Genomic DNA, 27,066 nt, shown 5'->3' with positions numbered 1-27,066 from the left:
CTTGAGAGTCTTCATTTGTGACCTATGCTAAGCAAAACTCTGTAGAAACTGTCAATCTTCCTTCTCAGCTTTAGGACTGTGCTTCATTACGTTCACTAATGGTAAATAAATCCTAATGAATGAACGTATAAATACAAAATAATGTATGAGCAGCTCAGAAGACCCAAGATTTGCACTGAAGATATCTGGAGCTAATAACCTCCAATTCCACAATCCCCTTGGGATTCTCACCAAAGAATTAATCCCTTGATTTTGTATTCGATTTGAATTTCAATTTCCTCCTCCTGATCTGATGTTATTGTTGAGCTGGAAAATCTCAGTAATCTTCTCTTGCAGATGCGACCAATTCTTGTACCTGAAGGGTGCAATGTCAGAGAATGATAAGACAGTAATAGATTTTCCCTTGGGGTTGAAACTGTCGAGTTTGAAACTAGCTATTTCTTCCCATTTGTTTGTACTTCCAGTTCAGTCAGAACCAGTGCTGTGAGCTTTCATTCACAACTGCCCAGGAATTTTTCAGGCCCAGACAGTGGCATACCAAGGGGGGGGGGGGGGGGGGCCCGCCCCAGGTGCACGCCCCAGGTGCACGCCGCTGGGGGGGGGGGGTGCTGCGCGCCTGTTGGCCGAGTTCGCTCATTCCCTCCCTGCTGCTCCCTCTGTTTTGGGGCAGAGGGAGCAGCAGGGAGGGAACGAGTGGACTTGGCCAACAGGCGCGTGGCACCCCCCCAGCAGGTAAAAATGCACCCGGGGGGGGGGGGGAGGGTGTAATTTCGCTAGGGGGGGGGCGCATCAGCGATCCGCCCCGGGTGTCAGGCAGCCTAGGAATGCCACTGGGCCCAGAGCATCTTAATGCTGGTATAGGAGGCAAATGCAAAACCCCAAATCGAGCCTTGATACTGAATCAGACAAGATTTATACTTAAAAACAGATATTAATTCAGGGCTTTTTTTGAGGGGGTACTTGGGGGTACCGGCACCTTTTCCACTGTCTGCTAAAATTGACCCACGAACCCCAAGTTTTAATGAAAGAGCTCAGGCTCTACACACCAATTCTGCCTTGTCATAGATTCTACGACTGGTTGCAGGGGGCCTGGATATTGTGGGGTGGGTTTCTCAGTGAGTACCCCACCCCTGAAGGGTGGCCAGGCATTTGAGTACCGGCACCTTATTTGTTAGAAAAAAATGCACTGCATTAATTTATCTAGCGCAGTGTTTTTCAGACAGTCCTCAGTGGACAATTATGTTTGTGATGATCAAAAGGAGGCAAAAATATTCAGGGAACTTTTGCCGGTTATGTTCCAGAGTCAAGGAAGTCATCCCATTCTTGAAAACATACTTATTAACTAGGGTCTCTCAAAATGCAAGTACCAAGCAATAGAGGTAACATTACTCTACGGGCCCTGGTTACTAAGGTGTGCTTGCATTTTAGCGTGTGCTAATGGTAGAGACACCCATAGGAATATATAGAGTTAGCATGCGCTAAAAACGCTAGAGTGTCTACAGTATGGCTTAGTAAACAGGGCCCTAAGAATCATCCATCCACTTTTTATTTTCCGAAATTTAAATTTTGTGAAATTTTGAGTGTAAATTTAGGTGCTTGGCTGTAGTAAATTTTGAAGGAGGCCATTTTAGGAGCATAACTCTCATAGAAACCTAAATTTTTTGAATATCAGTCTCTTAGATTGTAAGCCCTCCAGGGACAGAACCCCACCACCCCCTTGAGCTACAACTGAAAAATACATGAACGTGAAAAATCCAAATTTCACTCCCCTTCTCTTGAGGATAAGATTCGTACTGGTCAATATTCAGACCACGGTGGTCAACGTTTTTTTAACACTGACTGCTGCAGCCAGAATTAGCCCTAGCAACTGAATATTTGGGGCTAATTCCCAGGGTGGTAGCCACAGGGGCTTATGCAGGTCCCTGTTTAATATCGGCTGTGACCCCACATAAAGGGACATGCCCCCTACAGGATCCCGCTTCCACTCCCGCTCCTTGGAAGCCAAATAAGCCCCCCCCCCAGCTGGATTCCCCTGCCTCTCCCCGGAACTGCAGGAAATGGGCAAGAGCGATGCCCACTCGCTCCTCCTCATTGTGGCAGCCTCTCCAAAATGGCTGCCATGACCCTCTAGGCAGTTAGATGTAGAACTAAAAGTATTCTATAAAGTTTTCAGCCACGCCCCTCCCAGATCCACGCTCCCCTTGCAGTTGCTGACTATGGAAATTGCAAGCATATTTTCTACAATAGTGACTAAGGGCAATTACGCGTGTAACTGCTAATTAGTGCCAATGAAACCGATCATAACCTATAATTGGTTGTTAAAGCCAATTAGCATCTAGTTATTCAATTACGTTACGTGTGTGACTGATCTTATTCTGTAACTTGGGCTGCAGCTTTGGTCACTAAGGGCCAGATGCACTAAACTTAACGAGCCATTAATGAGCAAGTAGCAAACCGTGGCATGCACTAAAGACTTCTGATCACGGTAGCAGCTAATGAAAACGGAATGCAGATGAGCAAATTAGTACCCCAATGTGTATAAATCGTATTGTAATGAGATGCACTACCGTTTTCCAATTGCCTAACCGTGGAAAATCTAACGGGAGGTCTGTACCTCACATTGGGGCTGCGCAGCCTCTAAAAACCTCTATAAATGTGACCCCCCAAAAATCGGGGAAAAAAACATCCAAGTGCTCGTCAGGGCCGTCCTTCTAAAGTGCCTAACGTGGACGTCCTTCACTGAAACATTAAAAAAAAATGGACGGCTCTGACGAGCACTTCTTAGAGCCGCGGGCCGGAGCGCAAGCTGCAGTCGCCGGTACAGCCGGTGATCCCTGCCGCCCCACTTTCTGACCGTGCAGACCCTCCTCCCCGGGAACGTGCGGCTCTGGGGGCGATGGGGGGTGAGAGTTGCACCAAATTACCACCACCAGCATTGGGACGTGCGAGCACGCCTAACACATATTTGGCGGAGAGAGACCTGGAGGGGGGGCATAATCAAAAGGGACGTCCAAATAGTTTTTTTTATTTGGACGTCCTTGCAGAAGAACATCCATCACAAAAAAATCTGGGGAAAAACGTCCAATTGCTCGTCAGGGCCGTCCTTTTTTGTATGTTTCAGTGAAGGACGTCCATGTTAGGCGTCCTCTCACGTTCTGATGCCGGCAGTGGTAATTGGTGCAGCTCTCTCCCCCCGCGGCTCTAACAAGTGCTCATCTTTGGCATGCACAGAGCTGCCAGCATAACGCTTGGCTGCTCTGCGCATGCTCGATTGGCTGACTGGTTTCCGAGGGAATAGAGAATGCACGTGAGCTACAACGAGCAGCTCATTTGCATTCCATTTCCTTGATGCATGGCCGTTCCCTACCGATTCACTATGGAATCTGTAAGGGAACGGCTCTTCCGAGGACTTTAGTGCATCTGGCCCTTAGCAGTGGCGTACCAAGGGGGGGGGGGGGTGGGGGCGGTCCGCCCCGGGTGCATGCTGCTGGGGGGGTACCGCGCGCCTGTTGGCTCCGAGTCCGCTCGTTCCCTCCCTGCTGCTCCCTCTGCGTGGAACAGGTTACTTCCTGTTCCGGGGCAGAGGGCGCAGCAGGGAACGAGCAGACTCGGAGCCAACAGGCGCGAGGTACCCCCCCCCCCCAGCAGATAAAAATGCACCCGGGGGGGGGAGGTGTAATTTCACCGGGGGGGGGGGGGGGCATCGGCGATCCGCCCCGGGTGTCAGCCAGCCTAGGAATGCCACTGGCCCTTAGTTTCAAGTTGGTTGTGCAAGTGTAGAGAATGAGAAGGTCCATGGGAGGTCATTTCCAGGGGTGTGGGATGGGCGGAGCAGGTGTGGGATTGCATTTGATGCAGATTCTTACATGTACAGACAGTCTCCAAGGGAGCAGATGCAACTGTGTGTGGAAATTTTCTGGGACTCTATTTTCTAAACAATACAGAGAAGACGTAGGCGCTCTCTTGTGATATTACTCTCATAACAGAAGGGCAGACTCTTAATGAGTTCTGCAGCCAAAAAAGAATCATAGTTTTTAGCATCCGAATGCAAAACCCTGCCCTTGATCCTTGGATTTGCCTGTGAGAGTTTACAGGACTCTTAGTCCCAAATGAGAATCTTGGCTCTCATCCTCACTTTAGACTGCAGATAATATTACAATCTGACAGATACCAGCTGTGATTAAGGACAAGGCGTAGGATTTTGAGGCTGGATTTCTATCTTTCAGCCTGTCAAATCGAAGATCCCAAACTGTCAGTTCCAGAAAGAGGTACAGCCTAGTTCAGGACTTCACTGAGAACATTCCGAATCTTCTTACACAATCATCAGTGATACAGTTGTCAAATCTAATACATATTTAAAATTTGTATATAAAAATGCCCTAGAAATTGGAATCAATCCATCCAGGTTGGAATGCATACAATTCCAGTTGCATGTTAGAAAAGGAACTGCTGACATAGGGTCAGTTTTACTAAGCTGCGGTAAACAAAATGGCCTTCACACGCTGTTACATGCATTTTTCCTCCATGCCAAGGCCATAAAAATGGCCTTTTTGTATTAATGGCCATGTACTAATGCTGTCATTAAAAATATATATATCACTTACCATCACCCATATTGTCAGGGGGTCAGGGCTCATGCACATGGTAATGTTGCTGTGCTAACTGATTAGCACAGGCAGGGCCAGTCTTAGAGAGGATCGACAGGGGTGGCAGCACAGGGCCTTGCGCTCCCAAGAGTCCCGCAGCCCTCCCCGAGCCTACCTCAATGCAACGAACATTAGAACCCACTCTGTCCTGCTCGCTGCCGGAGCCACATTCTTTAAAATGGCTGCCGAGATTTTAAGCAGTGGGGCCTTGCGAGACTTGCCTCGGCAGCCATTTTGAAGAATGCTGCAGTGGGCAGGAAAGATTGGGGTTCTTTCTTGCCCTGAAGAGGCCACTAGGCCACAGGGGCGCATTGATAGGTTCGGGAAGGGCATCCTGAGGATCAGTGGGGTGTGGAGGAAAGGAGAGGGCTTGGCATAGCAAAGCACCCTGAGGCTCGAGGGAGGGAGTAAAGAGAGAAGGCAGGGTCCTCTGATGCTCAAGACCCTCCCCCCCCCCAAGCCATGCATATAATTTAAAAAAAATGAATGTCTTAGCAAAAGGAGGTGGGGCTAGAAAAGGGGATGGGGCTCCACAATTGCTAAGATCAGCCCTGAGCACAGGAATGCCCATTCTCCACCCCTGACATACCAGCTCAAAAAACGTTTATGTGCAGTTAGCGTACACACATTTGTCAGTGAGTGTGTCCCATGGTAACACCATTGTAAGTTGCGTTAGGTGTGCAGTAGAGCCTAACCTGCTTATTTTCAAAGGAGAAGGGCGGCCATCTTCCGACACAAATCGGGAGATGGCCGGCCTTCTCCTAAAGCCGGCCAAATCGGTATAATCGAAAGCCGATTTTGGCTGGCTTCAACTGCTTTCCGTCTTAGGGCCGGCCAAAGTTCAAGGGGGCGTGTCGGCAGTGTACCAAAGGCGGGATGGGGGCGTGGTTAAGAGATGGCCAGCCTCGGCTGATAATGGAAAAAAGAAGGCCGGCCCTGACGAGCATTTGGCCGACTTTACTTGGTCCCTTTTTGTTCACGATCAAGCCTCGAAAAGGTGCCCGAACTGACCAGATGACCACCGGAGGGAATCGGGGATCACCTCCCCTTACTCCCCCAGTGGTCACCAACCCCCTCCCACCCCAAAAAATTTTTTAATACATTTTTTTGCCAGCCTCTATGCCAGCCTCTAATGTCATACCCAGCTCCATCACAGCAGTATGCAGGTCCCTGGAGCAGTTTTTTAATGGATGCAGTGCACTTCTGGCAGGCGGACCCAGGGCCATCCCCCCCCCCCCTACCTGTTACACTTGTGGTGGTAAATTTGAGCCCTCCAAAACCCACTGTACCCACATGTAGGTGCCCCCCCTTCATCCCTAAGGTCTATGGTAGTAGTGTACAGTTGTGGGGAATGGGTTTTTGGTTGTTTTGGGGGGGCTCAGCACCCAAAGTAAGGGACCTATGCACCTGGGAGCAATTTGTGAAGTCCACTGCAGTACCCCTAGGGTGCCCAGTTGGTGTCCTGGCATGTGAGAGGGGACCAGTGCACTACAAATGCTGGCTCCTCCCATGAACAAATGACTTGGATTTGGCCGGGTTTGAGATGGCCGCCATTAGTTTCCATTATTAGCGAAAACCAATGGCGGCCATCTCTAAGGCCGGCCCAAATGTTGAGATTTGGCCGGCCCCAACCGTATTATCGAAACAAACAATGGCTGGCCAGCTTGTTTCGATAATACGGTCGGGTACGCTGCTTTACGGGGCCGTCATTACAGATGACTGCCCTTATAGATGGCCGGCCCCGTTCGATTATGCCTCTCTAAAGCAGCTTAGTAAAAGGACCAGCAGATGCAGCAGGTACATTCATGTTAGTTATAAACGTGAAAAAAATAACTGGAGGAAACTCAGCACCTTACACTGTTCAGTAAAAACATGTGTCACATGGTGTTTCTGGTGCTAACTCTCTGTGACCTCTTTAGGTTAATGGGGGTAATAATATTTATGTGGGGAGAAATGGCTTTGCTGAAAATAACAGAACCCAATGGCGTACAATAAATAATGGATTCCTTACCGTTCAAGCTGTCTCTCTCTTTCTCAGGTTTGTTTGAACCCACGGATTTGATGTATGAACTGGACAGAAATAATGTTACCGACCCTTCTCTGTCAGAAATGGTAAAGGTGGCGATTGAAATCCTGAAGAAAAATCCCAAGGGATTCTTCCTTCTTGTGGAAGGTAAGTGAAGTCTTGGAGATCCATGGAATGCTGCACCTTCCAAGCCAAGTCAGAAACTCAACAGTCCACCATCCTAATAAAGGGGAGGGGGGAGGGTAGGATGAGCAGCACCCCTTTGCGTTCTCTTAGGGGCAGCGGCTTCGAAAGGATTTGTTTTGCGCATACCATGGTGGTAATGAAGCTCACTTCTAAGGGTATGTGCAAAACAAATGAGTGTGATTTCAGTCTCTCAAATGTACTTCTAACTTGGCCGTAGTACTTGTGTCGTGCCAAAGAGAGTTTCCTTCTGGAGTTCCTAAGATGAAGGGGAGAAAATTCTGCTTTTTACGCAGAAAGCCTTGTAAATTTACCCCTAGAGCCTCATAGCAGAGGCTCAGACCCTAAGGCTTTGGATCAGTACCGATCACTGCTCACTGCTTTGTTTCCTGGGACAGGACCAGGTCTCCAGTCTTTATTATCTCCAGGATTCCTGCTCTTGGCTCAGCTTTCCAGTTCCTGGGTTAATAAACTGTAAATGTTTGTATTCTGTGTAAACTTTCCTTATCTGGGCCTGTCGCTATGCTGACATGACCTGGAGGCAGCAGCTACTGGAGAGTTCAGTACTGGAAATCATCAGATGACACATATGGGTCACATTTGCCTCGATCCGTGGACCATCTGACTTTATAAATAGATAGGAAATCTGTTTAACGTTTTGTGGATTTTCAGCAGTGGAAGTGACACTGCTGAAAACTCAGGTACAACTAGATTTCTTATCTGTTTAAAATTATACCTGTTACTCATGTATAACCTTTTCCCTTGTGTCTGGCCAAATTAAAATGTTTAACTTGTGGACGTATAGCAAGTTATAGGCCAAAAGTGAAGCATTGGCTGTGGCAGTATCTTAAGTATAAAGGTCTTGTGCATTTGACCGCCATTGTCCTTCTGATTATTACCCACTTCTTTTCCTCTGTTTCTGCCAGTCCACTTGGGACTCTGGGGGCAGTTCTGTAAATTGGCATCAAGATGTAGGCACCACAATGGCGCTCAACGCAGAGCAACAGGAAATAACGAGTGGCAATGACCAAAGCGATGAATCCAATTGTTTGATATTCCATAAATGGCGCTCAACCCAGAGCAACAGGAAATAACGAGTGGGAATGACCAAAGCGATGAATCCAATTGTTCGATATTCCATAAATGGCGTTCAACCCAGAGCAACAGGAAACAATGAGTGGGAATAACCAAAATGATGAATCCAACTGTTCGATATTCCATAAATGGCGCTCAACCCAGAGCAACAGGAAACAATGAGTGGGAATAACCAAAATGATGAATTCAACTGTTCAGTGTTCCATAAATGGCGCTCAACCCAGAGCAACAGGAAATAACGAGTGGGAATGACCAAAGCGATGAATCCAACTGTTCGATATTCCATAAATGGTGCTCAACCCAGAGCAACAGGAAACAATGAGTGGGAATAACCAAAATGATGAATTCAACTGTTCAGTGTTCCATAAATGGCGCTCAACCCAGAGCAACAGGAAATAATGAGTGGGAATGACCAAAGCGATGAATCCAACTGTTCGATATTCCATAAATGGTGCTCAACCCAGAGCAACAGGAAACAATGAATGGGAACGACTAAAGAGAAGTGGTGGATACTTGGAATGCCCTCCTGAGGGAGGTGGTGGAGATGAAAACGGTAACGGAATTCAAAAATGTGTGGGATAAACAAAAGGGAATCCTGTTCAGAAGGAATGGATCCTCAGAAGCCTAGCAGAGATTGGGTGGCAGAGACAGTGGTGGGAGGTGGGACTAGTGGTTGGGAGGCGGGTCTAGTGCTGGGCAGACTTCTACGGTCTGTGCCCTGAAAATGGCAGATACAAATCAAGGTCAGGTATACACAAAAAGTAGCACATATGAGTTTATCTTGTTGGGCAGACTGGATGGACGATGCAGGTCATTGTCTGCCGTCATCTACTATGTATGTTACTATGTAAATGTTCAATATTCTATAAATGGCGCTCAACCCAGAGCAATAGAAAACAATGAATGGGAATGAATCCCATACTGGCCAGACACAAAGTGATGAATCCAATTGTTCAATATTCCATAAATGGCGCTCAATCCAGAGCACCATTTAAAGAATAGTGCTTTACACCAATTTTTTCTGATGCCGAAATCTCAGCGACATTTATTGAATGCCCTCCTAATTGACTTATGCTCACTTGTAACAGAATAGTTGCTAACACATGCGTATGTCACACTTCTCACGACCCACTGGGTCTGTGAGCCCTTGGGCCACTGCCGAGGAGCGGCAGCGACAGGCAAATCACCCAAACAGGAGGCAAGGCAGACCACAGACAGACAGGCGCAGGCCAGATTGGAGCAGCTGGACTGGAACAGAAGCACTAAGCAGCAGCAGGAGAATAGTCCATGAATCAAGCAGAGTCTTACCGGCAGGCAGCAAGCAGCAGGGAAACCAGGAACCAAACAGCGTCTTTAGGCTGGCGGCAATCAGTAGAAAACCAGGAATCAAGCAGGGACTTGGGCAGGCAGCAAACTGTAGAATAAACCAGGAAACACACAGGGTCTTGGCAGGCAGCAAACTGTAGAATAATCCAGGAACACAAGCAGGGGTCAAAAACAGGCAAAGCAAGCATTCAGGGCAGGAACTGCAACAGACCAACAAGGACAAGAACACAACTGAAGACCTTTGTTGCCAAGGCAAAGCCTGAAAATTCCCAGGTGCTTAATAAAGGCAACATACAAGGGAGTTCACCAGGTAAGGGTGCTGCTAAGTTCCAAAAATCCCAAGACAGTCTGGAAGGCTGGAAGATCCGGACCAGACCAGCATGACTTCTGAAACATGGGAAACAGCAGACAGTCCATCGCAGCCACCAGGTCTGACCACCAGGTGGCGAGATGAGTGACAGCATGAAACAGGTTACCGTGACAGCGTAACCTTCAATGTTTGTTGCTGGTCGCATGTGTAAGTTCCAGTATTCTGTAATGTCTACATGCTATAGGTGCCTAAATGTAGGCACACACTTTCACATGCCAAAGTCATTTCACTGCAGATTTTGGGCAGACATGAAAGCACACAAGCTGAATATTATTCATGGTTTGAGCTGACCTCTCTTCTTCTCACTGTCTCCAGGGGGAAGGATCGACCATGGCCATCACGAGGGGAAGGCCAAACAAGCTTTGCATGAAGCAGTGGAGATGGACAAAGCCATTGGCTTGGCGGGCAGCATGACTGCAGAGAAGGACACACTGACTGTGGTGACAGCTGACCACTCCCACGTGTTCACACTAGGGGGGTACACACACCGTGGGAACCCAATTTTTGGTAAGTGCAGCTTCCTGTCCATTAGCCACATGGTGCTTGGGATTCCTCTGTGCTAAAGGCAGAGAACATGGTTCTTGTCCAGTATGGGCCTTTTTAACAAGCAAACGTAACGCACCTGACCTCGTCTTGCTGTTCTCACTTGAGACCAGAGAGAGGGCGTGCTCTCCTCCATCCCTGTAGTGGGATAATTTGTGACTTCTCCATAACTTTATTTTCATAGGTTTGGCTCCAGAAGTCAGTGATGTTGATAAAAAACCCTTCACTTCAATCCTGTATGGAAATGGACCAGGCTTCAAACTGTTCAATGGTGCACGAGAAAACATCTCATCTATTGATTATGGTACTTTTATAATAATTAGCACAAAAGCTGTCCATCTTCTTTATCCTTTCTCTCTTTCTCCCAGCCTCATACCCTCATCTCTGTCCATCAACCCAATCTCATCTCTAAGCTTTTCCCTCCCCCATTTTGCATCTTGTCCTACTTATCCTTCTGTTTATGTCTTTGTTGACCTTATTCCCTCACCTCTGCAACTTCATTCTATCCTCCATTTTACGCTCTTCTTCTCCATATCACACCCCTTTACCTTAATTTGTCCACCAGTTTCTGCCTTGTTTCACCTATGTATACATTCATTTATTTTATTTGTTGAGATTTTTAAATCACCTTTATGAAGAGATTTGCCCAAGGCACTATACAACAAGTATAGCTTGATATGAATAATTTACATTGTATTAACAATATAACCTTTTCCAGAGACGTAGGGGCAGTAGAACTAGAGGACATGAACGGAGATTGCAGGGAGGAAGACTTAGGAGTAATGTCAGGAAATACTTTTTCACAGAGAGGGTAGTGGATGTCTGGAACACTCTTCCAGGAGAAGTAGTAGTCAAAAACGGAGAGTGAATTAAAAAAAATGTATGGGATAGACACAGGGGATGCCTAAATTGAAAGAGGATGGAAATGCAACATGGCTTTTGAGATGGTATGTTGGGCAAGAGTAGAGAGAACTAAGGTCAAACCAGACAGACATCTAAGGTCTGTGTCCCATAAATGGCAAAGGACTTAAAGAAGATTAGCCAAATCCAGTGAGGGGGAACTAAGGCCGATGCTGGACAGACTACTAGTCTAGGACAGGTGAAGCTTCAGCAACTCCAGTGTTGTAGATCGCTTTGTCATGTGCTATGAGTGAGGGTGCTGTGCAGCTCAGGGGGGGGAGGGGAGGGAAAACATCTTGATTGATAAGTTGAATACTGTCGGCAATACTTGGGGGATACTGTGCGGTTATAACCAAGACTACATCATGTTTGGCTGCCTATATGGTTGGCATGGTGGAGACTTGACAACCAGCATTTAAGCATGGGTGATTGGGGCCTGCACAGGTGGCGGGCGAGACTCTGGCTACCTTGTTGGCCAGACTGGATGGACCACGCGGGTCTTTATCTGAAGTTGTTTGCTGTGTTACTATCAGGTGAATTTTCGAAAGAGAAGGGCGCCCATCTTCAGACCTTCTCGCAAGGTCGCCCAAATCGGCATAATCGAAAGCTGATTTTGGGCACCCTCAACTGCTTTCCGTTGCGGGGATGACCAAAGTTCATGGGGGTGTGTCGACAGTGTAGCGAAGGCAGGACAGGGGTGTGCTTAGGAGATGGGCTTCATCGGCCGATAATGGAAAAAAAAGAAGGGCGTCCTTGACGAGCACTTGGCCGACTTTACTTGGTCCATTTTTTTTCACGACCAAGCATCAAAAAGGTGCCAGAACTGACCAGATGACCACCAGAGGGAATTGGGGATCACCTCCCCTTACTCCCCCAGTGGTGACTAACCCCCTCCCACCCTCAAAACAAATCTTTAAAAATACTTTTTTGCCAGCCTCTATGCCAGCCTCAAATGCCATACTCAGGTCCATTGCAGCAGTATGCAGGTACCTATAGCAGTTGTAGTGGGTGCAGTGTACTTCAGGCAGGCGGACCCAGGCCCATCCACCCCCCTACCTGTTACACTTGTGGTGGTAAATTTGAGCCCTCCAAAACCCACCCGAAACCCGCTGTACCCACATGTAGGTGCCCCCTTCATCCCTAAGTGCTATGGTAGTGGTGTACAGTTTTGGTTTTTTTTTTGGGGGGGGGGGGGTTGGGGGGCTCAGCACCCAAGATAAGGGAGCTATGCACCTGGGACCTTTTTCTGAAGTCCACTGCAGTGCCTCCTAGGGTGCCCGGTTGGTGTCCTGGCATGTCAGGGGGACCAGTGCACTATGAATGCTGGCTCCTTCCATGACCAAATGGCTTGGATTTGGTCGTTTTTGAGATGGGCGTCCTCGGTTTCCATTATTGCCGAAAACCGGGGACGACCATCTCAAAAATGACCTAAGGACGACCATCTCTAAGGTCGACCTAAATTTCATGATTTGGGTGTCCCCGACCATATTATCGAAACGAAAGATGGACGTCCGCCTTGTTTCGATAATACGGGTTGCCCCACCCCTTTACGGGGCCATCCTGCGAGGACGCCCTCATGAAAACTTGGGCGCTCCATTTGATTATGTCCCTCCACGTAACAGTAGTGAAATATAGATGACTGTATAAAAACATGATTAAAGCAATGAGGTAAATTTGGAGGTATTAAATCCTAGAGTGTGTGTGTGTGTGTGTGTGTGTGTGTATAATATATATATATATATAGATAGATATATATATACTGTAGATATAGATACATAATATATTTATTGTTTTTGTTTTTTTTTTGTTATAATTTTGTACTTAATGTGAATTTGTTTGTATCTTCCTTCACCCGTAACTTTTTGTCTGTCTGTCTGTATTATTTAGATTGTAAGCTCTTTGAGCAGGGACTGTCTCTTTGTGTCAGGTGTTCAGCGCTGCGTGCGTCTGATAGCGCTATACAAATGCTAATAATAATATCTTGTAAACCTCTTAGAGTTAGGTGGTATAGAAGTTTTAAAAATAAATACATAAATAAATAAATAGTAATAACAATAATATAATACAGTGTCAGAAAGACACACACTAGAACAGCACAGTAGAACATTCGTTTAACAGAAATATGATACAGTATCAGCAGAATATGTAACATGCGGCACAACAGAACATTTGTATACTGTATGATAAATGATACAATGTCAGTGCAATACAATCAAACATCTCTTAGTAGGCAGCAGAGGAGACATGGATATCCTTTACATCGCCCTTCCTAGCTCTGTTGTCCAGTAGCCAGACCCAGTATTTTTGGATGGGCCCAGAGCTAACTTAGATGGGACTTTCCACGGCATGGCACTCCATAGCCCCCTCCCCCGAGATATTAAAAAAATCATAGATTTTTTTCACCTACCCCACATCAACATCTCTCCTTCTTTGCGGCGTCCTGGCATTTGCCCGCCCATCGCTGAATCCCGTCCCTCCCTGGTGTACCTCACAGGCATCCCCGGCACCTGCAGTGATTCAGTTATTGCTGCCTGCACCGGCCCTGCAGGCTTCCATTGGCCGGGTCCCGTTAGACAGGAAATGATGAAAGCGAGGGAGGGACCCAGCCATTGGAAGCCTGTAGGGCTGGCACAGGCAGCAATAATTGAATAATGCCGGGACGTCGCGGAGAAGGAGAGATGTTGATGTGGAGTACTGCTGGGTGGGCCTGTGCCCACCCAGGCCCCCTGTAGCTACGCCACTGCTGTTGTCCCTTTCTCTAATTACCTCCCCAAGAATAATCAGTCCTGTGGTTGAACAGCTTGTCCTCTGATGCTGCAGTGAGGAGAAGCAGGTGGCTCATCTCCTCTGCTTGGAAGGCTCTACTTTTGCTTTAGTAGGAATGCATGTCCTGGAAGTTCAGCGCTTCACGCTTCTGACAGAGGACTCTCATGTCCCTTGAGAAGGGTGGAGGTTACCCTTGCACAGGTGAGAGAGAGAACCAGAATATTGGGGAGCTGATAGGTTTATTTCAGCAAAGGCAGCTCAGTTAGTCCCACGTTCCCCAACGATCCTCACCCTCTGTCCTTGTTTTTCCAGTATCTCTACAGTAAACCAGGAAATGTAGCGAGGTGAGGGTGGGGGGGGGGGGGGGGGGGGGGTTGAGAAGAAGAGCAGAGATCATTGGCCAATGTTCTTATTTAGGTCTTCTAATTAATTACTTGTGGCAGTTTCCATCCCACTCGTCCCACCAGAAATAGAACTTTGTTTGGTAAAATCCACAGATTTATGGAACAGTCTACCGTCCGCAATTGTCAAATTACTGGCTATATGAAATTCTGACGTGCTGTAAAAAAGTGGCTCTTTCAAAAATATTTATTAAACTGATTTTGATGTTTAATATGTTTTAATTGACGTTTCAGTTGGATTTATAGGAATTTTAAATTTATTCTTATTGTAACCCGCTTAGAACTCGTTTGGTTAAATGAGATATAAATGTCAGAATTATTATTATTATCATGATTAACGAACTGCAGGCTTCTGGTCTGGCACCCACATGTACGAGAGAGCAATGCAAAGCAGGGATTTCCCCACCAGATGTGTTAATGTCTCAGAAAAAGCCGATGTTTGAGGAGTTATTATTATTATTATTATTAGCATTTCTATAGCGCTACCAGACTCACGCAGCGCTGAACACCTGACATAAAGAGACAGTCCCTGCTCAAAAGAGCTTACAATCTAAATAATACAGACAGCCAAGACAGTTACGGGTGAGGGAAGTAATGGGTGAGAAGGAAGGAAGGGACAAGGGGAGGGCAATTGAGTATTGACTAGGAGCTAAAAACAGCAGTGAAAAGGTGGGTTACTCAGAATAGTAACCCCATTATAACAAAAACAGATTTAAATATGCATGGAAACACTTCTGATTTTTCATTCCCAAGAGCAGTTTTGCAGTTCTTCTGAGTCACTTCTCGTCATCCTTCCATAAGAACATAAGAATAGCTACACTGGGTCAGACCAATGGTCCATCAAGCCCAGTACTCTGCTTCCAGCAGTGGCCAATCCAGGTCACAAGTACCTGGTAGAAACCCAAATAGTAGCAACATTCCATGCTACCAATCGCAGGGCAAGCAGTGACTTCTCACCTGTCTGTCTCAATAGCAGACTATGGACTACCAGAACCCTTATCCACACTCTTATCACCTCTCGCCTAGATTACTGCAACCTGCTTCTCACCAGCCTCCCACTTAGCCATCTCTCTCCTCTTCAATCAGTCCAAAACTCTGCTGCGCGACTCATTTTCCGCCAGAGTCGCTATGCTCACATCGGCCCTCTCCTCAAGTCACTTCACTGGCTCCCTATCCATTTCCGCATTCAATTCAAACTTCTCTTACTGACCTATAAGCGCATTCACTCTGCCGCTCCCCAGTACCTCTCCACTCTTGTCTCTCCCTATGCCCCCCCTCGGGTACTACGTTCTGTGGATAAATCTCTCTTGTCTGTCCCCTTCTCCTCTACTGCTAATTCCAGACTCCATTCCTTTTATCTCGCTGCACCTCACGCCTGGAATAGACTTCCCGAGCCTGTACGTCTAGCCCCGTCTTTGGCTGTTTTCAAATCCAGGCTAAAAGCCCACCTCTTTAACGCTGCTTTTGACTCCTAACCACTACTCACTTGCCCTGTACCCTTTTATCTCCACCTCTCTTTAATTCCATTACCTCTTCGTTGTTCTGTCTGTTTGTCTGTCCTATTTAGATTGTGAGCTCTTTGAGCAAGGACTGTCTTTTCATGTATGGTGTACAGCACTGTGTATGCCTTGTAGCGCTATAGACGTGATAAGTAGTAGCAGTAGTAGACTTTTCCTCCAGGAGCTTATCCAAACCTTTTTTAAACCCAGATACACTAAACGCTGTTGCTAAATCCTCTGGCAATGAGTTCCAGAGCTTACCTATTCACTGAGGGGTCCTTTTACTAAGTCGCGCTGAAAAACGGCTTGTGGTAGTGTAGGCACGTGTTTTAGGCGTGCACAGAATCATTTTTCAGCGCACCTGTAAAAAATGCCTTTTAAAACATTTTTGCTGAAAATGGACGTATGGCAAAATCAAAATTGCCGCGCGTCCATTTTGGGTCCAAGACCTTACCGCCAGCCATTGACCTAGCAGTAAAGTTTTTCACACGGTAACCGGGCAGTAATGACCGATGCGTGCCAAATGCCACTTGGCACGTGCCCAATACGCGTGGCTGAAAATTATTTTTTGGACGCACGTATCAGACGTGCCAAAAATGAAATTACCGCAAGGGCCATGCGGTAATCCTGTTTAGAAGGAATGGATCTACGGAATATTAGCGGAGATTGGGTGGCGATGCCAGTAATTGGGAAACAAAACCGGTGCTAGGTAGACTTCTATGGTCTACACCCTGATTGTAGCTGAATAGATATGGATGGGCTGGAGTGTAAATTTGAAGGGGCTTCAACGTTAGCTTCAGAACTTAGTACAAGAACAGTGCTGGGCAGACTTCTACGGTCTGTGCCCTGAGAATGGCAAGGACAAATCAAACTCAGATATACATATAAAGTATCACATACCATGTAAAATGAGTTTATCTTGTTGGGCAGACTGGATGGACCGTACAGGTCTTTATCTGCCGTCAATTACTATGTTACTCTTTGGGGTTCTACATGGAATATTGCTACTAATTGGGATTCTGGAATCTTGTAAATCTTTAGGATTCCAGAATCTTCAGAACTTTTAGTACAATAACAGTGCTGGGCAGACTTCTATGGTCTGTGCCCTGATCATGACTGAATAGATAGGGATAGTAACATAGTAACATAGTAACATAGATGACGGCAGATAAAGACCTGCATGGTCCATCCAGTCTGCCCATGACAAACTCATATGTGTATACCTTATCTTGAATTCGTACCTGTCCTTTTCAGGGCACAGACCATATAAGTCTGCCCAGCAGTATTTCCCGCCTCCCAACCACCAGTCCCGCCTCCCATCACCGGCTCTGGTACAGACCGTATAAGTCTGCCCTCCCCTATCCTTCCCCCCAACTGCTCCGCCAACTGCAAACTAGACGCATGCCTTTTAAGGGGCTTTGACGTTAGCGTCAGAACTTGGTACGGGTACAGTGCTGGGCAGACTTCTGCGGTCTGTGCCCTGAGAATGGCAAGGACAAATCAAACTCGGGTATAAAGTATCACATACCATGTAAAATGAGTTTATCTTGTTGTGCAGACTGGATGGACCGTTCAGGTCTTTATCTGCCATCATTTACTATGTTACTCTTTGGGGTTCTACATGGAATGTTGCTACTAATTGGGATTCCAGAATCTTGTAACTCTTTAGGATTCCAGAATCTTCAGAACTTTTAGTACAAGAACAGTACTGGGCAGACTTCTATGGTCTGTGCCCTGAGAATAGCAAAGACAAATCAAACTCTGGTATAAAGTATCACATACCATGTAAAATGAGTTTATCTTGTTGGACAGACTGGATGGACCGTTCAGGTCTTTATCTGCCGTCAATTACGATGTTACTATGCTCTCTGCATTGCTGTAATTTCACTAATAACCTCTGTAGCTTGCATTTTACCGCGTGAGTTAACTGGCACCGAATCCCTAACTGTGACGACCAGTAACGTACACATAGCTTACTCGTTAACTGCACACTTCTGTTCAGGGGAACGTTCTGTATCAGCCCCCCCCCCCCCCCTCTCCCCGTGAAAAGACAAGAGCTGCAGGTGGAAAATATCCCAGTAAGAGGATTGGAGAGCCTGCTGCTGGAGCTACCACCATGCCAAGAGACGGCAGAGAAGGATGTGCTGCTTGTTGCTTAGAGATTACGCTGAACTCTGTTTAAACACTCGGTGTGGATGTCGTCAGGCTCCATGTACCTCAGGGCTATGCAACTGTGTTGTCAATTTGAGAAGAAATATATGTTTAAAAAGCTGTTTGCTGCCAGCTGCTTGTTTTCAGGCAATCCAGAAGCTGTGTGAAACAGGTGGCAAGCGGCCTGGCACGGCCTGGCACTAGCCGATACTGGAGGTTCTGGATGGTACAGCAATCTGTTTGTCTCCCTGATTACCTTTTGTTTTAAAAGGTACCATTCAATCAGGTTGGCAACCAAAGGGAGCTTTTGAAAATGTAATTTCAAACAACAGAGAAGCTCTGTCTGCATCAGACCTTGAAGTGCCCTTGAACTGTTAATAACATATTTATGTAAAAATAGAATCTTTTGAAGGCATGACACAGGCATGTGATTAAACCGATTCTCATAAAAACACTAATTATAGAAATATTGGGAAATGAAAAGAGAATCTGAAATGCTGGAAAGGCACCTCTGGAGCCCTTGGAAGGATTGGGGGGGAGAGTAAGAAGAGTGACCAATGAAGGTTCCGAGCCAGGAGTGGCGATGTGTCAGTCTGTGAGTCTGAGAGTACAGAGGCCTGTAAGTGAAAAGGGGCACTTTTTTGACGGTGTACTTGGGGGTACTGAGTACTGGCACCTTTTCCATTGTCTACTAAAATTGACCCGTGCTCCCCAGGTTTTAATGAAAGAGCTCAGGCTCTACACACCAATTCTGCCTTGTCATAGATTCTGTGATTGGCTGCAGGGGGCCTGGCTATTGTGGGGTGGGTCCCTCAGTGATCACCCCACCCCTGAAGGGCAGCCTTACCCAGGGAGCCATTTTGTCCGGTGACTGCCCTAAGCACAGCCTGTAATGTATAGAAAGGTCATGTTTCTAGACTGTTCTGGACCACTTTGTCGGTACGGATAAGGGTCTGTGAACCATTTTTATTCTTTATATAGTTTAGTCCCTATATCATGGTGGGAATATCGCTCATTAATTTTCATGGTGGGAATATCGCTCATTAATTTTCAATGTTACAGGAAATTTATTTATTTTTTTATTTTTGTTACATTTGTACCCTGCGCTTTCCCACTCATGGCAGGCTCAATGTGGCTTACATGGGGCAATGGAGGGTTAAGTGACTTGCCCAGAGTCACAAGTTGCTGCCTGTGCCTGAAGTGGGAATCGAACTCAGTTCCTCAGGACCAAAGTCCACCACCCTAACCACTAGGCCACTCCTCCACTGTTGCTACTATTTGAGATTCTACATGGAATGTTGCTATTCCACTAGCAACATTCCAGGTAGAAGTCGGCCCTTGCAGATCACCAATGTGGCCGTGCAGGCTTCTGCTTCTGTGAGTCTGACGTCCAAGAAGCCTGCGCAGCCTTGTACATGGAATGTTGCTAGTGGAATAGCAACATTCCATGTAGAATCTCCAATAGTAGCAACATTCCATGTAGAATCTCCAATAGTAGCTATTTTATTTTTGTTACATTTGTACCCTGCGCTTTCCCACTCATGGCAGGCTCAATGCGGCTTACGTGGGGCAATGGAGGGTTAAGTGACTTGCCCAGAGTCACAAGGAGCTGCCTGTGTCTGAAGTGGGAATCGCATTCAGTTCCTCAGTTCCCCAGGACCAAAGTCCACCACCCTAACCACTAGGCCACTCCTCCACTGTAAGCTAATCTAGTTAAGAGAATCAGTAGTGAGCCAAATTTTAGGAAGCTCCTGCAGTTAAATGTAGAGGCCTATTTTCAGAGTAAAATGTAGAGATTTAACATCAGCTGACAATAGGCACCTCATTTAAAAGCTTGAAAACTGATGTGCACTAAAGATCAGTATTACTCTCTTAGGGATAAGTATTCAACCACCGCGGTCAGCTTTGTTTTCAAGTGCTGGTCACAGTAGCTAAATAAAACATGGATTCAGAACCAATACCCAGATCATAGCTGGTACTGAATGTCTGTGCAATGCAGTTAGTGCTGGTGCTATCTGGAGGGAGGCAATATTGACCCACTATCCAAAGGACAGTTCCGTCCCACCTTTATCTGGTGGTTATCCAGTATTGCAGCTAACTAGTTAATCTCTCTCTCCATCCACACTCTACTTCTGTACTGCCTCAGCACTATCCATAGCTCAGTAAGGGTATTCAGAGGCACTGTCCGGATAGTACAGAGGAGGTGTGTGAGGATACTCAGTGACACTATCCGGATAGTACAGAGGAGGTCTTGTGAGGATATTCAGAGACACTATCCGGATAGTACAGAGGAGGTCTTGTGAGGATATTCAGAGACACTATCCGGATAGTATAGAGGACGTCTTGTGAGGATATTCAGAGACACTATCCGGATAGTACAGAGGAGGTCTGTGAGGATATTCAGTGACACTATCCAGATAGTACAGAGGGGGGTTTGTGAGGATATTCAGAGACACTATCTGGATAGTACAGAGGAGGTCTGTGAGGATATTCAGAGACACTATCCGGATAGTATAGAGGACGTCTTGTGAGGATATTCAGAGACACTATCCGGATAGTACAGAGGACGTCTTGTGAGGATATTCAGTGACACTATCCGGATAGTACAGAGGGGGGTTTGTGAGGATATTCAGAGACACTATCCGGATAGTACAGAGGAGGTCTTGTGAGGATATTCAGAGACACTATCCGGATAGTATAGAGGACGTCTTGTGAGGATATTCAGAGACACTATCCGGATAGTACAGAGGAGGTCTGTGAGGATATTCAGTGACACTATCCAGATAGTACAGAGGGGGGTTTGTGAGGATATTCAGAGACACTATCTGGATAGTACAGAGGAGGTCTGTGAGGATATTCAGAGACACTATCCGGATAGTATAGAGGACGTCTTGTGAGGATATTCAGAGACACTATCCGGATAGTACAGAGGAGGTCTTGTGAGGATATTCAGTGACACTATCCGGATAGTACAGAGGGGGGTTTGTGAGGATATTCAGAGACACTATCCGGATAGTACAGAGGAGGCCTGTGAGGATATTCAGTGACACTATCCGGATAGTACAGAGGGGGGTTTGTGAGGATATTCAGAGACACTATCCGGATAGTACAGAGGAGGTCTTGTGAGGATATTCAGAGACACTATCCGGATAGTACAGAGGAGGTCTGTGAGAATATCCAGAGGTTCTGTCCGGATAGTACAGAGGGAGGTCTTTGAGGATATTCAGACACTATCTGGATAATACAGAGGGGAGTCTGTGAGGATATTCAGAGACACTATCCGGATAGTAAAGAGGAGGTCTTGTGAGGATATTCAGAGACACTATCCGGATAGTACAGAGGAGGTCTGTGAGAATATCCAGAGGTTCTGTCCGGATAGTACAGAGGGAGGTCTTTGAGGATATTCAGACACTATCTGGATAATACAGAGGGGAGTCTGTGAGGATATTCAGAGACACTATCCGGATAGTAAAGAGGAGGTCTTGTGAGGATATTCAGAGACACTATCCGGATAGTACAGAGGAGGTCTGTGAGGATATCTAGAGGTTCTGTCCGGATAGTACAGATAGTTCTATGATGTGTCAGAATGTTTCTGTGTTTTCTCTGGAGGCCTTGGGTCCAAGGCCTAGCTCACATGGTCAGCCATATGCTTGATTTAATTTTTATGAATAAGGTTTTGTTAGGTGGTCTGTTGAATTTCTCATGCTGACCACTACCCTTGGCAGGTCATCACAGATTGCATTTTGATCTATATTTGCCTTTGAGATTGTCCTGCTATCAATGTCCTCTTACTAAACAAATAAGGAGCAAATAAATATTGAATACCTAAAAAAAAAGTATGATTACCTAAGTTACAAACAGAAAACATTTTAGATCCAGGCGTGGAAAATCAATAGGTGGTTCATTTTGCTAGAAAGTTCTTTAAATGATGGGGGTCCTTTTAGATCCAGCCATCAGGTACACATCTCACCATTACCCCCTCCAAACCCCACCAAAAATCTACTGTATCCAGTACACAGGTACAATAGACCTTATGGCTGCAGGTGCCACCTATATAGTGGGTTTAAGAGGTCTGACACTTTCCACCACAACTGTAACAGTTAGAGTGGATTATGGTCTTGGGTTCCCTTCTCCATATTGCACTGCATCGACCACTAGGCTACTCCAGGGACCTGTTTGCTGCTCTCTGTCCATAACATCTGAGGTTTTCATAGAGGCTGGTGTGTACTGTTTCCGTCACATCTTTGGTGGGTAGGAGAGGGTCAGTGACCACTAGGGGGTTATGGGGTGGTCATTCCTTTATTCCTTCAGTGGTCATCTGGTCATTCAGGGCCCTTTTTTGTGGCTTAGTCGTCGTTAAAACAGGTCTTGCTCAAAACGTCCTGGATGTTTTCATTTTGTCCCATTATGGCTGAAAAATGTCCATGTCTTAGGAATACCCAAATCCCGCCCTGAACATGCCCCTCCAGATTTGGATGCACCGCAGACAAACTGCATAGAAAAATGTCTGGAAAATGGGTTTTGAAAATACAGATTTGGATGTTTTGGTGAGAAAAGATCAAAGTGCTGATGTATTCCACTTTTAAAGATGTTTTTCTCTTTTGAAAATGAGCTCCAAGGCCTCTACCCCTGGGAGTAGAGAGCAGGGCTGCCGAGAGACTGAGCCGCACCCAGTGGAGGATAAACGATCAGTGGCAGAAGTGGGATTTGAACCCTGGCTTTCTTGGTTCACAGCCTACTTTTCTAACTGCAAAGCTACTTCTCCACTCAAGATAGGGCTGGTTGGGTTAATGAATGGGTGGGGGATGGCTTAACGAGTAGCTGAGGATAGGCAGATGATCTTAGAATAGGGATGGTAACTGGGTAGGGGTCATGGGCCACAGATCACTCAGGTCCTGAGAAAAAGAGTCTCTGACCTTGAGGGTCCCCTGGAAAAGATTTTTGGGGATCAGGTTACCTCTAGCTCTGGGGTTCTGCACTCTGGGTGTGATAGTCCTGGGTTGGGGTTCCTGGGATGTGGAGGTCTCATAAGTTTGAGATTTTTCTCAAGGATATTCATTGTGAGTGTCCTGAAAACAACTGACTGTGGGGTCCTCAGCAGTGGGGATAAAGACAGGGCTACCTTAGTCTGTCCCTTTTGGCTTGGAGCAAAAAGGTCACTCTTTTTCCTTTCTGTGAAAGCAATGCAAAGCACAGAGAAACCTCAGCAAACATTCATTCCATGTCTCTTCTTGCCACAGGTCACCGGAACTATTTGGCGCAGTCTGCAGTGCCCCTCCGCATGGAGACCCACGGCGGCGAGGATGTGGCCATCTTTGCCAAAGGCCCACTATCCCACCTCCTGCACGGTGTTCACGAGCAGAACTATATCCCCCACGTCATGGCCTATGCGGCCTGCATTGGACAGAATAAGGATCATTGCAAGTCAGGGGCCACTCGGAGCTCCATGGGGACCCTGACTCTTGCCTCTGCGATCTTCTCACTATTCTTCATGTGGCCCTGGGATTAAATGCAGCAGCTCCACCCCTAGTGTAGATCTGAACCATATCCTCTCCACTACTAGGGGCCACATTGCTTGTGTCCACTCCCTTCTCCAGGGCTTGCCAACCTTTCCAAGTGGAGACCGAGTCCTCTTACACCCCCCCTCTTCTCATCCACACTGTTTGCAATCCTTCATAAAGGTTCTCCCAGCCCTAGAAGTCATTAGGGCAGATAGTTTTGCTCTAGATTTAGCCATGAAAATCTTTTGGTATTTTCAGTGGGCAAAATACTGGGTCAAAACTGGACTAATGTTTGCTATATCTGCTCTACTGTATGAAAACGAGACAGCTGCTCGGCGAAAATGAGCTGCTGCCTGCTCAGTCTACATCTGAACGTCAGGTTCTGGTGAGCAAAGATGAGCCATAAGCCACAGAGAAACCACAGATAAGCAAGCCAAAGTTGTCTGCATCCCCACGGGGCAAGTTGAGCTTTTGCATTGTTACTTCAATCATCTCCACCTATGCTGAAAAGACCCTTGACCTTGGTTGGGAAGCCCTGTTATAGTCCTTAAGGTGTTTGGATCACAAGGGGTGTGAGCTGTGACTGCAGCCGCCTCAGACCATCACTGGTGCAAAGCTCGAAGACCAGAGTCGGCGCCTGCTGCTTTTGCGTGCAACCCTATCTTCAAGAACCTGAAAAGAATTAAGATGTTTGCTGTTGTTTTCCTGGAAAATGTCTGTCGTTTTCTTGACACCAAAGTCTCAAAAATGTTTTCTGTAATTATTTCTTTTTATGGTAATTAAGTTACACATATTTTCCATGTTCTCTTAAAAAAAAATAAGACATTTAACAAGACTTCTAGGATAATGAGTGTGTGGGGAAAGATGAGATTGTAGCAGCTGAAGGTCTTCAGAGGAGCGAGTCTTGCCAAAAGAAAAGAGAAAAGGCAGCGATACTAGCCGAGATTCTCCTTTAGTTTGAGTGCTAGTTGGGAGTTACGGAACCTCCAGCATTAAATTGGCCTGATTAAGGGATGGGGCGAAACCTACAGGGAATCTTCAAGCTGCTTTGCTTGAAATTGTCTCCTGGGCTGGAGAATCTAATTTCCTGCAGCTTTTGGAAGAGGGTAAATCTGCACAGAAGAAAAAAAAAAAAGTTGTGTAACAATTTTGTGTAAAAAGTAGTTTGTAACTTTCACCCACTCCTGAAATTTAAGTCTTGATGAAAATTCTAAAGGATGTACAAAGCCCAAAGTCTGAAAAAAGCTTCATAGGATTTCTACTTCTGTAACCAGTGCGATTTTCTTCTGGCACAAGTGACGAGGACACAGTTCTTCAGACTCTGGCCAGACTCAAGGCTGGTGGGGTGGATAGTGGCAAATTTATACACCTGGCTAACCAGCTGTTTTTTTACACACTCCCTTCCGCCAGGGGCGTAGCCAGACAGCAGATTTTGGGTGGGCCAAGGCAAGAAGTGGATGGGCACCAAATATTCTCTCCCCAACCCCCACAACAAAAAAAATATCTCAGCTGGTGGGAAAATGCTTCACTCCAGTCTCCATCTTGGTAGTCTGCAGCAGGCATGCGCTGAAAACTGAGCATGCGAAGGTGCCAGTATTGTGGAGAGCAGCATTTTCATTACCATGTGCTACTGTTGGATGGGCCTGAGCCCAAAGTGGGTGGGCCCAGGCCCACCTGTGGCTACGCCACTGCCTCCCACACAAATTTTGGATAAAATACCATGGCACCACAACTGAGGTGGACAGCTTCCCCTCTCGGATGACTATCCAGAGGCCCTTGTCCACTAGGCCTATTGGTAGATCTGGGTTAGGGGTGAGGACTGTTTAAATGGTTTTCAGACTGAGACTTCATACCCGAGTGCCAGATTGGCGGCTGAGGCATGGGTCACTCCTTTAAAATGTGGAAGGACCAGGATGGAACCTCCTCACACCGGAGGCGGCTGAATGACTGAGTGCGCTCAGCGTTGACTTTAAATTGCAATGGTCTTGCACCTGGCAGCAGTTGTGAAATGACCATTATGTTACCACCAGGAAGACGACAGCCAGAACTCGAAAAAACATCGTGTGAATCCCAAGGGACCAACTGACTTGCACTGCAGCCATCACTGATCAAAGCAATAGCAACCAAGCGGATTCAGCTCAGCGATGGAGTTCCTTTTAATAGAGAGACTGATCAAAGATTTATGCCGATTCTTTGTAATCATTTTTATAAAAAAAAATTACAGGTTTAAGAATAATGTAGAGCACAGATTTTAAAACAACTTTTCCAAAAAACTAAGGAGTTGTTTGCTTTCTTGATGTGATGCTTAGCTTCCTTTATTTCTCTTATGGTGTCTGATTTTCGAAGTAATCTAGTCTCGTGAGAACAGACGTTACATGTCTAGCTCGCCCTGGCTGAAAATGACCCTCCTCAGCTTAGCTGCGGGTGTGTGTGTGGGTTTTCCCAGCTGCACACTTAGGCAGACTGCGAGGAGAACATTTCTCTGGGCATATTGAGGGCAAGGAGGGAATAAAATAACGCCTGTACATGACCTTTCAAATGTACATGTGTTGTAACCCTCTCCTTGAGGTGCAAAGCGTTTGGGTGTTTATACTGGCTATAATTTATGCCGCTTTTCAGAGAGAAACAAATCAGCTTATTTTAAAATTGTCAACGTACACACAGAAGAACCAAAGCCCTCGCAGACTTGAAGACTCACAAAAAAACAGCGAAGGTGACTGAAACAATGCCCAGACATGGCCATATTCAGTCTTTTTTGTTGGACAATGAACCTTTAGACCTTGGGTGCATCGTCTGTGCATTTTTTGAGTCACCTTTGCTGGTTGTTGTGCGTATTTTAAAATTACACCAAAGTAGCGGTGACTGCTGCGTTGGAGCCATTATCCTGCTACAGCTGAAGAAGGTAATGTGTGAACGGTTAAATCATTAGAAAAATAGCCTAGACGTGGGAATGTAATTCTGCCCAAGTGCCGTTCTGTAAACATGGAGGTATCTTACTTTGTCCCCCTGATTCTATGAAGGTCACCAAAAATTGCATTCACAAATTTAGGCGGGTTCCCAATTGAAGAGGATAATGGGCCAATTCGCACCAAGAATTGGCTTTGTAGCGAGCAATTATTGTCACTAATTGGATTTAATTGGGACTTACCCATGTGAAGTTAGGAGCGGGATCCGCGCCTAACATTTACCTGTGATCCAGAAAAGGGGGTGCGGAAATGGAGTCATGAGCATTTCGGGGCAGATCATGGGCGTGGTTTTGAGTTACGCATGTAATTGTAGAATAACGGTGCTCCGCAGGTAAATGTAGGCGTGGGCGTTTGCAGCACGTTTTCGTTGGTGCAAACGCCCATGCCTAAATTTACACATGACCTCTCTGTATAAGCATTAATTCTATAAACTGCGCCATTTATGCGGTTTTTTTTCTGTGCCAATTTTTTTAGACGCCAAATATAGAACCTAGCCCTGTGCGCATTTTTCAGGTAGCTGTAGAAATGGGTGGAGTCTGGACAGGATTCACACAAGCGTATCACCAGAACTGAGACACTGGCATAAGTACTGATACATAAGCTACGAGAATGGTATGGGATTTGCGTTACAAGACGTATGAGGAGAGACTTGATGACCTGAACATGTATACCCTGGCTCCCACTCAGGGAACG

The 27,066-nt window shown here is 46.3% G+C and overlaps 1 protein-coding gene across 1 annotated transcript in view; it reads left to right on the top strand.

The window, feature by feature from the left end:
* Nucleotides 1-24,886, top strand: part of LOC115482572 (alkaline phosphatase-like) — a 144,135-nt gene extending 119,249 nt beyond the window's left edge. The window contains exons 9-12 of the mRNA XM_030222463.1: nucleotides 6,685-6,819; nucleotides 9,962-10,153; nucleotides 10,374-10,493; nucleotides 23,147-24,886. Of these exons, the coding sequence (XP_030078323.1) occupies nucleotides 6,685-6,819; nucleotides 9,962-10,153; nucleotides 10,374-10,493; nucleotides 23,147-23,415 (716 nt within the window). The 3' untranslated portion in view covers nucleotides 23,416-24,886. The remainder of the gene's footprint in view (nucleotides 1-6,684; nucleotides 6,820-9,961; nucleotides 10,154-10,373; nucleotides 10,494-23,146) is intronic.
* Nucleotides 24,887-27,066: the final 2,180 nt, after the last annotated feature.

This window comes from Microcaecilia unicolor, chromosome 13, assembly GCF_901765095.1.
Source record: "Microcaecilia unicolor chromosome 13, aMicUni1.1, whole genome shotgun sequence".
Lineage (NCBI taxonomy): Eukaryota > Metazoa > Chordata > Amphibia > Gymnophiona > Siphonopidae > Microcaecilia > Microcaecilia unicolor.
The sequence above is the reverse complement of the archived record's forward strand: the minus strand, read 5'-3'. Positions and strand labels throughout refer to the sequence as shown.